Source organism: Macaca fascicularis, chromosome 7 (assembly GCF_037993035.2).
Source record: "Macaca fascicularis isolate 582-1 chromosome 7, T2T-MFA8v1.1".
NCBI classification, from domain to species: Eukaryota; Metazoa; Chordata; class Mammalia; order Primates; family Cercopithecidae; genus Macaca; species Macaca fascicularis.
The window spans coordinates 86,334,393-86,350,501 of record NC_088381.1 but is presented as its reverse complement, the minus strand read 5'-3'; the positions used below and the strand labels follow the sequence as shown (position 1 = coordinate 86,350,501).

The 16,109-nt window shown below is 42.1% G+C and overlaps 2 protein-coding genes across 3 annotated transcripts in view; both read left to right on the top strand.

The window, feature by feature from the left end:
- SELENOS (selenoprotein S) overlaps positions 1–16,109 on the top strand; it is a 219,340-nt gene that overhangs the window by 195,324 nt on the left and 7,907 nt on the right. The gene's annotated exons all lie outside the window — the stretch shown is intronic.
- Positions 1,471–15,071, top strand: SNRPA1 (small nuclear ribonucleoprotein polypeptide A'). Of its 2 annotated transcripts, XM_045396068.2 has the most exons (9): positions 1,471–1,625; positions 4,045–4,192; positions 5,174–5,252; positions 9,270–9,316; positions 9,588–9,690; positions 10,297–10,376; positions 10,789–10,864; positions 11,537–11,630; positions 14,799–15,071. In XM_045396068.2, the coding sequence occupies exons 1-9, from the start codon at positions 1,544–1,546 to the stop codon at positions 14,855–14,857; spliced, it is 768 nt and encodes a 255-aa protein (XP_045252003.1). In that variant the 5' UTR covers positions 1,471–1,543; the 3' UTR covers positions 14,858–15,071. The 2 variants fall into 2 exon arrangements, 1 of the variants encoding a protein (XP_045252003.1); XR_012415498.1 differs by lacking the exon at positions 10,297–10,376.

The window sequence follows — 16,109 nt, the reverse complement described above, 5'->3', positions numbered from 1 at the left end:
TCATGGCTGTAGTGAGTCCTGATGGCACCACTGCACTCTGGCCTAGGTGACAAAGCGAGACCCTGTCTTAAAAAAAAAAAAAAAATTCTAATCAAACACCATTAAGAGTGAAAAGGCAAGCCACAGCGTGTGTTCATATCCCTAATATATAAAGAAATTCCAAGAATCAATAAGAAAAAAGGCAGACAACTCCATAAGGAAAAAAATGAGCCAAGGACTCGAAAGAACACAAAGGAAGCTATCAGAATGGGCACCATACACATGAGAAAGTTCTCAGCTTCATTAGTTATTAGAGAAAAGCAAAGCAGTAGTGCAATACCACCACACACCCATCAGAATAGCTAAAGTTATAGACTTAAAATGCAAACAAGGCTGAAGCTGGAAGCCATGAAAACCCTTACACACCGCTGGAGTGTGTATATTATTTCAGCCTCTTAGTATAACTGTTGGGCATTACTTATTGATGATAGATATCATACCTTATGTCCCAGCAATTCCACTCCAGGAAAAACTCATGCAAATGTGCATCAGATCCACGTACCAGAAAATTCATAGCAGCATTACTCAGAATAGCCCTAAACAGAAAACAACTTTGATGTCCATCAACAGCAGAATAAGTAATTTATGGTATAATATATACGATGGAACTCTCTTCAGCAGCGAAAGCAAACAAACCATCTCTGTAGGCAACCTGGATGGACTCCAGACATAATATAGACTCAAAGAAACTAGGCCAAAAAAAGCATACTGCATGATTCTATTTATATCAAAAGCAAGCAAAACGAATCTGTAGTGTTGAGTTCGCGGTTGCCTTTGGGAAAGAGGAAGGCTTTCAGAATAGTGGTTTTTTGGATCTCGGTGTCGGCTAAGCAGTTGTGTTCACTCTGGTCATTAATCACGCTGTAAATTCATCATATGCACACTTTTCTGTATATCATACTTCATATGAATATTCAGAAGTCTAAAGGCCACAAGCTTAACCGCAAACCCTACCATGCCCTAGGCCAGGTTGGACTTGCGGAGCTGTGGGGTTGTCCCGGCGACCTGCCCCAGGCGGGCCACCTAGCCCGGGATCTCACACTGTAACCCGGAGCCAAGGCCCAGGCCCAGGACGGGTACCTGAACTCCTGGACCCTTCACTGAACCCCACGGGTCCCCGCGCCGGCTGGTGGAGGGAGAGCAGTCACAGCTTCCCGTCCCACCTCAAGGTGCGCTAATGCATGAAAAAGTTCCCCTCGGATGTTTCCACATTCGCCTTAACTTTTAAACACCAACGTCTGGAATCATAGGTTCTCCAGACTCCAAACACACCCCAGGAAAGAACCCAGAACCAGACACAGCCCCTGCGCGCCCGGCAAGACTTCCGGCAAGAACGACCCCGAAGGCGTGGCTCTTCGATTGCTTCGGCCTGGCGGGCGAGCTGCGCGCGCACTCGGCGGCTGCGATTGGTGCTGCCTGGCGGTGGGGCGCGGGGCACGCTGGGACGTCTCGCTGGCGGGAGGCCACGGGCTTTCCACGGCGCGAGGAGACGGGAGGCAGCAGGATGGTCAAGCTGACGGCGGAGCTGATCGAGCAGGCGGCGCAGTACACCAACGCGGTGCGCGACCGGGAGCTGGACCTCCGAGGTGAGTCCGAGGGCGTGGGCGGCCAGCCCCCGGGCGGCACCGCGTCGCCTTATTATCCGCGCTCTGCCGCGTGCACCGAAGGCCGGAGCTTGGCCCGCGGGCCGGTTGTCTGGGCTCCGACCGGGCTGCGCAGGGAACGCGGGGCCTGATTCTTGCCGTTGTTGCCAAATGAGCATCCCGTTAGGCTCTTGGAGCCTTCTCTTACCGCCGTGCCTCTTGACAGGCACGAGTGACTTCATTACTTCCTGGTGCATACTCGTGGGGCTCTATTAGGCCTTGCTTGGCTGTTTCGCAGTTGGCTCTGTTTGAGGGCCCGGAAGAGCGGCTCGTTAATGTTTGTAACGCTAGTGCAGGGCGAGTGATTGGTTCTTAATACTTGCCGCCAGACGATATTTTGAGCGTAGATGGGATATGTGTTCGTTGTTCCTAATGTGAGGGAGTAAACCAAGTCCCCGAACAACAGCGATTGTTTCCCCTAGTATTTTCTACTTAGTAGCTTTGTCTGGCGTTTCCCCTTTATGAAGACGTTTTAAAAATTGAACTGTGTGACCCAGGTTTGCACCGCCCTGTGCTGTGTGTAAGTTGTGGAAGCGCTCGCAATTATTCAGATTCCTGTACTATTTCAACCTTAGCAAGACTTGGTAAGATATTGGGAGGGCAGCTAGCTAGTTGGCATTTCAGGAGACGACTTTAAAAAGGATGTGAAGAGCAACTTCTCTGGGGATAAGACCATGCAGCCGTAGCCTGAGATTTGTTCCCACGGGGACCTATGGCTTTGGAGCAGCATCGCTGCGGGATCTGCTTAGATTTCTTGCTGACCTTTGGGAAATCCCGTTGTGGTGTGTTGTGTGTTGTGTTCTGCTTAGATTTCTTGCTGACCTTTGGGAAATCCCGTTGTGGTGTGTTATGTGTTGTGTTCTGCTTAGATTTCTTGCTGACCTTTGGGAAATCCCGTTGTGTTGTGTTGTGTTGTGTTGTGTTGTGATGTGATGGAGTCTCGCTCTTTCACCCCAGCTGGCGTGCAGTGGTGTGGTCTCGCCTCACTGCAACCTCCACCTCCCCGGTTCAAGTGATTCCTGTGCCTCAAGCCTCCCGAGTTGTTGGGATTACAGGCGTGAGCCACCACGCCTGGCTGATTTTTGTATTTTTAGTAGAGACGGGGTTTCGCCATGTTGGTCAGGCTAGTCTCGAATTCCTGACCTCAGGTGATCCGCCTCCGCCGGCCTCCCAGAGTGCTGGGATTAAGACGTGAACCACTGCGCTCGGCCCCCAGTATTTTTATTTTGTTGAAATTAAGTTTGTTAGAGAAAGGTTCAGTTCAAGAGCAACTCACCACTTTTTTTTTTTTTTTTTTTTTTTTGAGACGGAGTTTCGCTGTTGTTGCCCAGGCTAGAGTGCAATGGCGCGATGTCAGCTCACTGCAACCTCTGCCTCCCGGGTTCAAGCGATTCTCCTGCCTCAACCTCCCGAGTAGCTGGGATTACAGGCCTGCGCCATCACGCCCAGCTAATTTTGTATTTTTAGTAAAGACAGGGTTTCTCCATGTTGGTCAGGGTGGTCTCGAACTCCCGACCTCAGGTGATCCGTCCGCCGCGGTCTCCCAAAGTGCTGGGATTACAGGCTTGAGCCATTGCGCCCGGCCCAACTCACCACTTTTGATGATCTCTGCCATTTCTCTTTATGGAGTACGTGCAATATTGAGAATACGTATTTTGATGCAATACGTGTAGTATAGCTCTGAATTGTGCCCTTTAACTTTGGGTGAATTCTTTTTTAGTAGACCTTGCTTCTTCAGAATATTTCTTTTCTTATAGTGCCTAACACAGTAATTATGCTCAAATTGGACAAATTAACATTTGAGTGTTCACAGGTTTATTACTCTATGTAAACCATTGAGTTCTTCAACTCTAAATTGTAGCTGGGGGAGGGGAGGGAGAACTGTCATATCTTGAGGCTGTTCTGATGGGTTCTAAGAATCTGGCCCGTGGAGATGCAAGAGTGGAGAACTGTTATCCACAATGTTTGAACGCTGTTTGGGCACTGAGACTAAGCAGCTCAAAGTGTAAATTCCTGTTGTGCGGATTCCGCTTAACTAGCCCAAATGACTTAGAACAGTGTGAGGCACCTTGTAAATGTTCTTATAAATGTTAGCTACCTATATCACCCATTATTATTGTTCTTGTCCTTGTTGTCATTAGATTGTAAGCTTCATGGCACTGGGTACTTGAGACTCGTTCAGCATTTTCTCTCTAGTATCTTGTACAGTGGCAAGGCATGTATGACATGGCATAGGTGCTAGGTAATGCTTCCTGAATAAATCAAAGCCTGGAATCAGATACTATGAAATACTGCTAATGTTTTAAGGGGCTGTTTAGTTATATTAATACCTCTTGTGTGTTTTTTTTCCTCCATTTTACAGGGTATAAAATTCCCGTCATTGAAAATCTAGGTGCTACATTAGACCAGTTTGATGCTATTGATTTTTCTGACAATGAGATCAGGAAACTGGATGGTTTTCCTTTGTTGAGAAGACTGAAAACATTGTTAGTGAACAACAACAGAATATGGTAAGTGCCTATAGGGGAAAGTAATTTTTTCCCCCTAGGGTAAATGTTGCAGTGTTCCCTGAAGAAGTTGTAGCACGTACTACCGGTTAAACCTACATGGTTTTTTAAATTTAATTTTTATATTTTTAAAAAATATTTTTTCCATAATGGAAGCCACGTTCAATACATGTTTTTTCTTAAAATGAGAAATGAACTTCACTTTTCCTATAGAGATCTAGAGATTAACCTGGCTTTAGTCTAGTCTTGTGTCTGTTCAGAAATCATGTATTTTTATTTTCATGGTAAGTTTCTAATTAAGAGCATGTTGCTTTGTATACAGTTTGACTTCTAGAACAATTATCAAAGGGGTCATAGTAAAAGCATATATAAAGGTAACAATTATACTTTTGACTGAGAGTCTCTATTTTTTTTTTTAACTGCAACTGATTTCTAGACTGTTACTTATTGAAATTGAGATCTTTTTTGACCCTGTCTTCATCAGCTCTGTGTAAACTTTATTGGAAAAAAAGCACTTGGTGTGTAGATAATGTCTTTAAAGGTACTGGATAGTGAGTGGGATTTCCTTCAGATAGAAATATATCTCATAGGTTAACCATTCCCCTATAGTATAGTTGTTGTGTCTTGTACCTGAGCTGTGAATGCAGAATTATTTGTATTTCTGCACTGCCTGCACAAAAAAATCATGAAGTGAGTTAAGTAATTTGTGCCACCCAGGAGTTGCACCTTTTCTCAGGTTCCACTAGACAGTGTGACAGTAGAATTAGCCCCAGGCAGTGTCCCATAGGCAGGGGTTCTAAAATCCCACTTCTGTCGCTGATGCTGTGGCTTCAGAAAAGGGTTCTTTTTGCTTTGTTTCCTCTTTGTCAGGGTGTTGGAAGAAGGATCTGTAAGTGTCTCTCTGAGATCCTCTGAGCAAGGAGGTAATTAAAATTGTGAGCTTATTTAATTTTCACTTTTACTAAGACTCTCTTTTTATTTTAGCCGTATAGGTGAGGGACTTGATCAGGCTCTGCCCTGTCTGACAGAACTCATTCTCACCAATAATAGTCTCGTGGAACTGGTAAGTTGCACAGAAGGAAAATGTATTTGGTGGGTGGGATTAAAGGTACTATGTGCTTCCTACAGAAAATTTACAAAATCTAGAAAATCTCATAGAAAATGATCTCAGTATCCGCTTGTCTTTTTCTTAATTCAGGATCTGGGCCTTTTGGGTTCTGCAGCTGTATGTTGCAAATATTTTCCTACTCTTACTTGCACTTTGACTTAGGATATCCTGTTAGAGAAGTTCCTAATTTAGGTGCAGTCCAATGTATCAATCTTTTTCTTTATTGTAGCCCTTTTGATGTTTAAGCTTCCTCTATTCCAGAGTTGTAAACTGCTATGTTGTTTTCTAGAATTGCAGTGTCCAATACAGTACCAGTAACTACAGGTGGCTACTTATAAATAAGATGTGGTAGAACTATAAAATACACACTGGATTTCAAAGACTTAAGTGCAAAAAAAAAAAAAAGTAAACTATCTCAGTAATTTTATATCGATGTTGAAATGGTAATGTTTTGGTAATAGGTTAAATGGCATATTATTTAAATTAGTTTCACCTATTTATTTTAACATGGCTACTAGAAAATTTTAGATTACATATCTGATGTGCATTAAATCTTGTTGAACAGTTCTAGTATAAAAACCTTGTTTTACTCTTCACATTAGATGAACAGTCCACTTGGAACTGTTTCTATGCTTTTTAAATTTCTGCTCTGTGTATCCAATTTTTAACATAATTGAAATACTGTATATTGTTTTGTAACCTAAATTATTCACTTAAACACTGGATGCTTAAATTTATATTGTAGGCCAGCTGCCATAGCTCATGCCTGTAATCCAAGCACTTTGGGAGGCCAAGGTGGGAGGATCATTTGAGCCCAGGAGTTCTAGACCAGCCTGGGCAACATAGTGAGACCTCGTCTCTTCTATAAGTAATTAAAAAAAAAAAAAAAAAAGACCAGGCACAGTGGCTCATGCCTGTAATCCCAGCACTTTGGGAGGCCGAGGCAGGCGGATCACAAGGTGAGGAGTTCGAGACCAGCCTGGGCAATGTGGTGAAACCCTGTCTCTACTAAAAATACAAAAATTAGCCGGGTGTGGTGGTGGGCACCTGTAATCCCAGCTTCTCGGGAGGCTGAGACAGGAGAACTGCTTGAACCCAGGGGGCAGAGGTTGCAGTGAGCCAAGATCATGCCACTGCACTCCAGCCTAGGCGAAGAGTGAGACTCCATCTCAAAAAAAAAAAACAACCCAGATGTGGTAGCGTGCATCTGTGGTCCCAAGTATTTCAGAGGCTGAAGTGGGAGGATCACTTAAGCCCTAGCAGTCAGTGGAGGCTGCAGTGAGCCATGATCATGCCTCTGCACTCCAGTCTGGGCAATAGTGCGAGACCCCATTTCAAAAAAAAATCGCATAACTTAATTTTGTGACCTAACCTTCCTCCCATATTTTCCTGATTGTTGAGAATGAACTGTGTTCCTTTCCTTGTGGACGAGGTCCATAACATCCTTCAGATTCTCAAGGAGATGCTTGACTACAAATGTAAGAAAGCACTGGTCCATGGCCATGTCCTTTCTAAAGTGTGTGAAATATTCAACCAGAAATACGTATTTATAGGCAATGTGTCTCATGATAGGTGTTGTTAGAGAAATTATAGTTGTATTTAAAGCTCTTTGCAAAAATGAAGACCATTGGGCTTATCAGTTACTGAGAGAGGTATGTTAGAATCTCACAGCATGGTAGTGGATTTGACTATCCCTGAAGTTCTGTCAATTTTAGTTTTGTATATTTTTGAAGTTGCCTTATTTGATACATGCAAATTTTGAATTACTCATATCTTTCTGGTGAACAGAACCTTTTTATTATGTTGTGACTCTCTGTCTCTATTAATGCTGTTTACTTTTGGGTTTCTTTTACCTGATATACTAAAACAATCTTTCTTTTGGTTAGTTATATGCATGATAAATCTTTTTCCATCCAAAATTTACTTTCGACTTTTCTGTACTTCTTGTCTTTTAGATTTATCTGTTGAAAACTGTATGGTTGGAATTTTTTTTTTTTTTTTTTTTTTTTTTTTGAGACGGAGTGGCTGGAGCGCAGTGGTGAGATCTCAGCTTACTGCAACCTCTGCCTCCCGGGTTCAAGAGATTCTCCTGCTGCCTCAGCCTCCCAAGTAGCTGGGATTACAGGTGGGCACCATCACATCTGGCTAATTTTTGTATTTTTTTTTTTTTTTAGTAGAGACAGAGTTTCACCATGTTGGTCAGGCTGGTCTTGAACTCCTGACCTTGTGATCCACCCACCTCGGCCTCCCAGAGTGCTGGGATTATAGGCGTGAGCCACCGCGCCTGGCTCTGATTAGAATTTTTTACAATCCAGTCTGAAAGCTCTTTTAAGTGAATTATTTATATTTAGTCTGTTTACATTTAATGTAATTACTGATGTGTTCCAGTTTGTCTTTTCTCTGTTCTGGGGCTTTCTGTTTGTACCATCCATTTTTCAATCCTTTTTCTCTCCTTTGTTGTACATGCTCTCCTTCTGTCATTCCATTTTTGCTTCTAATGGTTTAGAAATTACTTACTCTCTTTCAGTCTTGAGTTAGCATCCTAGAAATTAAAACATACATATTTATAAAAGTTTAAAATTAAATGTTAAGATCACTATACTGTGACCTTCAACATTTAATTTTAAACTTTGACACCTTTACCCTCCTAAACAATACAGTACAGTGACCTTCAACATTTCAGCACCCTTCAGCTTGTTACATATTTATTCTTGAAACCCATCACTACATCACCATTATGTTTTACACTATGTATGTAACAAATGTTACCACTTTGTTCTTTATTCCTTTTTGGATCATCTTCAGTGGGGGTAAAACAGTATCAAGCTCTAGAGCTCCCTCTGGTGGTTTTTGTGACTTATTTGAAGATGCCAGCTTGCTTTTTGAGAATTTCTGGCTCTGCTCTCCCTGTTTTTATCTGTATTTTTTTCTCATTGTGACTCTTGCACACACACACACCCCTCCCCCGCCATCTACCCAATTTGCGTCTGTTCCAGAAGTTTCTCTTCAGGGCAGGGCCGTGTTGGGACATGATTTCTAATAAGAGGGAGGCCCACGGCCGGGCCTGGTGGTTCACACCTGTAATCCCAGCACTTTGGGAGGCCAAGGCGGGCAGATCACCAGGTCAGGAGATCGAGACCATCCTGGCTAACATGGTGAAATCCCCTTGTCAGACCTCTGAGCCCAAGCCAAGCCATTGCATCCCCTGTGACTTGCACATAGACACCCAGATGGCCTGAAGTAACTGAAGAATCAGTGCAAAAGAAGTGCAAATGCCCTGCCCCGCCTTAACTGATGACATTCCACCACAAAAGAAGTAAAAATGGCTGGTCCTTGCCTTAAGCGATGACATTATCTTGTGAAATTCCTTTTCCTGCCTCATCCTGGCTCAAAAAGCTCCCCCACTGAGCACCTTGTGACCCCTACTCCTGCCCGCCAGAAACAACCCCCCTTTGACTGTAATTTTCCTTTACCTACCCAAACCCTATAAAACGGCCCCACCCTTATCTCCCTCTGCTGACTGTCTTTTCAGACTCAGCCTGCCTGCACCCAGGTGATTAAAAAGCTTTATTGCTCACACAAAGCCTGTTTGGTGGTCTCTTCATGCATGACACCCGTCTCTACTAAAAATACAAAACAAAATTAGCCGGGCGTGGTGGCAGGCTCCTGTAGTCCCAGCTACTCAGGGGGCTGAGGCAGGAGAATGGTGTGAACCCGGGAGGCAGAGCTTGCAGTGAGCCGAGATTGTGCCACTGCACTCCAGCCTGGGCGATAGACCAAGACTCCGTCTCACAAAAAAGAAAAGAAAGAAATTATTTAAACATTTGTGATGTGCTAGTATTGGGCTTGGTGCTAGAGAGTAAAAGTTAAGTAAATAAATAAAAGACAACTTGCTTCAAAAGCACTCTCCCTTTCCAAATCTCAAAATAGCATGTAGTATTCGTGTTCTTACCTGTGGCCATTACTTTACAGGGTGATCTGGACCCTCTGGCATCTCTCAAATCACTGACTTACCTAAGGTATGGGAATTACATATTGTGACAAAATGAATGAAGTCCTTTAAAATAACATTACTTTTACCAGCCTTGACCTTAATGTAATCAGTTAATTAAAAGTGCCTTTTACAAAGAAATATTGAATATATTTCCTTAATGGTAAATTGTTACAATGTTGAAATGTGAAGAATTGTGAATGTTCCCTTGATTTATAGGTTCCTTAGACTATTCAAACAGACCTTTTGAGTGCTGTGCCATGAACAAGTTTGCCATTGTGTTACTTTTTTTCTTGTAGTATTCTAAGAAATCCGGTAACCAATAAGAAGCATTACAGATTGTATGTGATTTATAAAGTTCCGCAAGTCAGAGTACTGGATTTCCAGAAAGTGAAACTAAAAGTAAGTCGTAATCTGTTGCTTGTGAGTCATTATAGAGTTGTGTGTTTTTCTTTATATTTTTATCACTGATTATTAAAATTGTCTAAATAAGTAAATTTTACCATTAGTTTGTAATGAAAGTGGGGGGGAAATGTTACGTCAAATTTTTTTCTAATAGCAGAGTTTATGATAGAACTTTAAGTTAAAGCTCTTTTATGTAATGCTGGCCATTCCAAAGTTTGCAAAATGTTGAGGCCACAGTGAACACTCTGGATTGTCTGCTTAGATACATTCCTAGTGGAGAACTTAATGTAACCCACTTTTGTGCAGCTCTGTTTGTTAGGAAGGTTTTTCCCTTTATTAGGAGTTCATTATTTTATTATTTATATAATTGCCTTCTTAGTTCCCTGGGATCCCCTCCTTGGAACTAGGAGAGTGAACTTTCTTCAGGGAGCTTTACCAAAGAAAGAAGACCACTGTGTCTTCTCTTAATTTGAAATTGGCTTTTTGGTATTTTCACCAGCCTGGAGTATTGTAGGAGAGTTCGCTTCCATGTCTTCTGAGGAATGCATCTAAATGCATGTGGTATTCCTATTTCCATTAACTCTGTGTGTGGTGTCGCTGTAGGAGCGTCAGGAAGCAGAGAAAATGTTCAAGGGCAAACGGGGTGCACAGCTTGCAAAGGATATTGCCAGGAGAAGCAAAACGTAAGACACGGATATCCAACTTAACTCTACTTCACCTTCAGAAACATGATCTGATCTGTCTGGCAGTTCGTCTCCTACAAAATTAACCAAAAACTCTGACATATTAATGTGGTATTAAATTTGAGTGCTTATAGTCCATGTACATCAATGGTCCATACATCACAAGAAATTTCTACCAGGTTAGCAGAGCAAATATTTCAGTAGTCAGTCTCAATGTGATACCATGTACATCCTATTTTCCATATAGAAAGATGAACTGGATGGTGTTTCTGAAGGAGAGAGTTCTTGTATCAGTTTGTTAACAAAGATAAGATACTACACTGGTTGAATTACTTTCAAAAGCTTTTGAAAGTAAAAGAGAAGCAACTTCTGTTGGTCTAGGTTTAACAGTTATGTTCTTCCCCCTCTTAAGTTTTAATCCAGGTGCTGGTTTGCCAACTGACAAAAAGAAAGGTGGGCCATCTCCAGGGGATGTAGAAGCAATCAAGGTAATCATGTGTTAGGCTTCTTGACTGGAACGAGCTAAGATGGGTTCAGAACACAAAGTTGGATAATAAACATGTTCTGAACATTGCAGATTTTTTTTTCCCACAGTTATTAGCATATAACAATATTTCTGTTTAAGGAAAAACTAGCATAAAGTTATTATTTGATCAGACTTAAAATTACACAAGCTGATTAATGTAGAGGCAGCTTTGTCTTTCTCATTTTCCAGGGTGCATTTATCACTTTGAACAGTTAGTTACCTTGGTATGCTGTCTCAGTGTTTGCCTTAATTTTTACTTTCAAAGATTTGCTGTCTGGCAAATCCTTTTGGCTGATCAGTAGGGACCCTAGTTTTATAATATTGCCTCCTTAAATTATTCAGTAATTTAATTCCAAATAGTTACTTCACTTAACTATGATTTTAGGACATGTGGAGTGATTATTTACTCTTTTATAAGAAGGCCTGCATCTCTTCACCAATTTTAGAAATTTGTGTTTTGGCTTCTAGTTTTATTTTTGTGGGCCAATAACATTCTTCCCCCAACACCGAAGTGTTTAATATTCCAAATGGAGAAGTTGCTGTGAATTTCTGTAGGTGATTGATACTTAGTTTTCTGGGTAGTTGATACTTGATTGAAGTTAATCATCCATCTCCATTGCCGTCTGTCCTCCAGAATGCTATAGCAAATGCTTCAACTCTGGCTGAAGTGGAGAGGCTGAAGGGGTTGCTGCAGTCTGGTCAGATCCCTGGCAGAGAACGCAGATCGGGTGAGCAAATGGTGTTCTTTGTACGTTCAAATTAATGTTACACTCAAAGTGTAACTCTCACAACCATTTAGATGCCATGACTCCAGAATGCTAGAATAGTGCCTCCTTACATCAAATCTAATATATGAAATCTCTTTAAATGCTCTTTGAAGATAAAATATTTGATGGGCTGGGCGCGGTGGCTCACCCCTGTAATCCCAACACTTTGGTAGGCTGAGGCAGGCAGATCACCTGAGGTCAGGAGTTCGAGACCAGCCTGACCAACATGGAGAAACCCCGTCTCTACTAAAAATACAAAATTAGCCGGGTGTGGTGGTGCATGCCTGTAATCCCAGCTACTCGGAAGGCTGAGGCAGGAGAATAGCTTGAACCCGGGAGTTGGAGGTTGGTGAGCCGATATCACACCGTTGCACTCCAGCCTGAGCAACGAGCGAAACACCATCCCAAAAAAAAAAAAAAAAAAAAGTAATTCATAAAGAAAGTTAAGTCATAGCACTGGGGAGGGTTTTATGTTAAAGTTGAAGCTAGCATTACTTCAGCAATGGAGTGAACTGAACACTAGAGATAGCCATGTGGACTTTCACCTGTATATATTTGTGTGTGTGCATAATAGCTCAGTAGTTAGGAACACAGGCTCTAGAGCCAAGCAGTCCGAGGCCCAAATCTTAGCTTCACCAGCTCTGCCTTTGGACAGCTTTCTTCAAGTCTTTCCTCATCTTTAAATCGGAGACAATAGTAGTACCAAACCTCAAAAGGTTGCCGAGAGGCTAAGAAACTGAAGTTAGCACAGGGCTCAACATTAGCGAGTTTTTGATAAGTGGTAACTGTTCTAACATTTGAATGCCTACTTTATGCCAGGCAGCATGTGGGGCACTAGGGATATAAAATAAAAAAACACTGAAATACATCTTACAAGTTTTGATATGAATGTAACTGGGGACCTCTACTTAGAGCTGTCTTGGGGAAAGTTTCCTAGGGAAATAATGTTTCAGCTGGGAGTTAAAAATGAAAAATATTTTTTTTTTCTTTTTGAGACGGAGTTTCGCTCTTTTTGCCCAGGCTGGAGTGCAATGGCGTGATCTCGGCTCACTCTAACCTCCGCCTTCCAGATTCAAGCGATTCGCCTACCTCATCCTCCCAAGTAGCTGGGATTACAGGCGCCTACTACTGTGCCCGGCTAATTTTTTTTATTTTTAGTAGAGACAGGGTTTCACCATGTTGGCCAGGATGGTCTCAATCTCTTGACCCTGTGATCCGCCCGCCTCGGCCTCCCAAAGTGCTGGGATTACAGGCGTGAGCCACCGTGCCTGGCCAAAAAGACATTTTTTAAGACCAGTAATTCTCTACTGTATGGTTTGTGGGCTTCTGGGAGTCTAAGGTGAAGACTGTTTTGTTGTTGTTGTTGTTGTTGTTGTTGTTTTGAGATGGAGTCTTGCTCTGTCGCCCAGGCTGTAGTGCAGTGGTGCGATCTCACCTTACTGCAGGAATGGGTTCACACAATTCTCCTGCCTCAGCCTCCCAAGTAGCTGGGACTACAGGCGCTTGCCACCACGCCCGGCTAATTTTTTGTATTCTTTTTTTTAGTAGAGACAAGGTTTTACCATGTTAGCCAGGATGGTCTCGATCTCCTGACCTTATGATCCACCCACCTTGGCCTCACAAAGTGCTAGGATTACAGGCGTGAGCCACCATGCGTGGCCGAAGACTGTTTTTATCTAATAACACCAAGGTGTTATTTGCTTTTGTGTGAACATTTGCACTGATGGAGCAATAGTGGGTAGAACTGCTGGCACAGTAGGAGTCAAGGTAGCAGCCTAAATAATAGTTGTTATATTCTTCCCTATTCTGCACTCCCAATAGAGTGCATACCAGTTTCACTTAAGAGTGTCCTGGATGCAGCAGTAAAGATCATTAAATCTCACTCCTCGAGCACACGTCTCTTTGATATTCTGGGTGACAGAAAGGGGATGCACATGTCTGCATACTTGAGTTAGGTGGTTATCTCCATGCACTAGTGCAGTTGTTTCAGTTGAGAGGCAGCTACTTGTCTTCTCAAACATGATGAAGTGAGCCTGTCACTTCAAGGAAAACAATTGAAAATTCAAGATTTGAAGCAAAAATTAAAATTTAGAAAACTTGTGTCCACTGCCATAACCTTCCCAGTACCTCAAGACTTTTCTGGGGAACTCAATAGTAATGTTAATGCATGCGAATTAATGGGTGTGACATTTTTGATGTTGTGTAATTACATGGCTCAACGTTTGAAAGATCTGCAAAAGTCGGTGAACCACTGTTTTCCAAATGATACAAAATCATGTATGGGTAAAAGATTTGTTCAGAGTACAAGATAAACCAAGTAAGAGTATGAAAAGTTCATTGATAAGGTTTCAGACTTTTATACTGCCATCTAACCTTTAGGAAGCTACCATTTGTCAAGTTTTACCATGGTATCTAAAAAGAACATCCATCATTATCTGCATAGGCCATTAAAATCTTCCTCCCTTTTCTAACTATATGCCTGTGTGGCCAGATTTTCTGCATGCCCTCAATCAAAATACCATATTGCAATGGATGGAATGGTGAAACCAATACAAGAATTCAGCTGACTGATGTTAAGTGAGACATTATTGAGTAATTTTCCCAAACAATTGAAGGAGTTACAACTTTTTTTCCTCTGGAATACATTGACCAAAATATCTGCCATAAATTGTTGAACGAATGTAACATTTTTTGGTAATTGTTGCCATATTTCCATAATTTAGAGACAATAAAGTCATTGAACTGTTGCCAGTATTTGGCATGTAGTAGGTGCCCAAATGTTTTTGAGTATTTCTGGTTTTTTTGCCTATAGTAGTGCCATGAAAAGCACATGAGTATAGACAACTTCACCAAAAATGAATTATCATCAACTACAATGGGAGGCAACAATTTTGAAACCTTTGTGACCCCTTTCCTTGAAATTGACCATCCCTTCCAGTACCTGCCAAAGACAGACTAGACTGTCCCTGGACGATAAGTTCCTCAAAGGCAGGGGCTGCTTTTGATCTTTCTGTACCTACTTCAGTGCCTAACAAACAGTGGCCACAGAACGAACACTCACATGCTAAGGGAATAGAGTCTCTAAAATTGATACTACTTTACTACTTTTGCTTGTGTGGTTTTCTTTAGGGCCCACTGATGATGGTGAAGAAGAGATGGAAGAAGACACAGTCACAAACGGGTCCTGAGCAGTGACGCAGATGTATAATAATAGACCCTTTTGGAACAAGTCTTGCTTTTCGAACATGGTATAATAGCCTTGTTTGTGTTAGCAAAGTGAAATCTATCAGCATTGTTGAAATGCTTAAGACTGCTGCTGATAATTTTGTAATATAAGTTTTGAAATCTAAATGTCCATTTTCTACAAATTATAAAAATAAACTCCACTCACTGTGCTGCCAAGTTGTGTGTCATCACAGTGCATTTGCAGTGAGGTCTAAGGACATGTTTAAATTGGAAACGCAGGAGGGCAGCATTTTCTCAGTAGGTTTCCTGGGCTGGATTAGAGTCTAGCTTCTGCAGTGTCATGACACATGCCAGAAAGGCCACCTTTTCTACTCCCACATAGCCCTTCTGTTAATGCAGACTTACCTCTCGCTCCGGCTTCTGATATGACAACTGAAATGATTCAATTTTTGAAATTGGTGTGTCCCACCAAGCCTGGCTACGTTTTTTGTCCCCCGCCCCCCCGGCTGGTCTCCAACTCTGGCTTCAGGTGATCCTCCCGCCTTGGCCTCCCAAAGTGCTGGGAGTACAGGCCTAAACCACCTACCCAGCCTCTAGTTTTATATATGTACATAGTTAACAACATAAAGGTCATATGGAGAGTCTACAAGAACATTTGTTGTTGAAAGGGGCGTAAGTTACTCATATTTGAAAAACACTACTGTTTGATTGCCATCTCTCTGATCTCCCTTAGCCATGATAGTCTTAATCCCATCTTGTTGCATATACTTTTGTGAAAACCTTGGCACTTCATCAGTTAGCTATTGCTGCAATAATGCTGTATAACAATCCACCACAAAACTCAGGGGTTTTAATCAGCAACACTATTCTATAGTTGACTCTGCTTATCACTGTAGGTCTGGATTAACTGGGGTGGCTTGGTTTCTTTACAGGTCTCGATGAGCCAGCTCACCCGGCAAAGGCACAAGAAGTAAACACTAGGAGCTTCTTAAGGCCTATGTATACTCAAAACTGACACACTTATTTCTGCCCACTTACTATTAACCAAAGCAAGCCACCTCGCCAAGTACAGAGTCAAAGGATGATGGGGAAATACACTCCTTTCACCTTGCCATAGCAAAGATATGGCTGTGAGAAGGAATGAGAAATTAGGGCCAATCATTTAGCCTACAACAGTCAGTGACAGGTGACAGTCCTGGTTACTGTCCACCTTTGTCCTCTTTCTGCAAATAATACCTGAGCAATTACATTGAG

Excerpts from the sequence above, each read along its gene's own strand:
- SNRPA1 (XM_045396068.2), top strand. The coding sequence starts at position 1,544 with ATGGTCAAGCTGACGGCGGAGCTGATCGAGCAGGCGGCGCAGTACACC. Across the intron at positions 5,253-9,269 it reads ATAATAGTCTCGTGGAACTG|GGTGATCTGGACCCTCTGGC; the intron begins GTAAGTTGCACA and ends ATTACTTTACAG. Across the intron at positions 10,865-11,536 it reads GGGATGTAGAAGCAATCAAG|AATGCTATAGCAAATGCTTC; the intron begins GTAATCATGTGT and ends TCTGTCCTCCAG.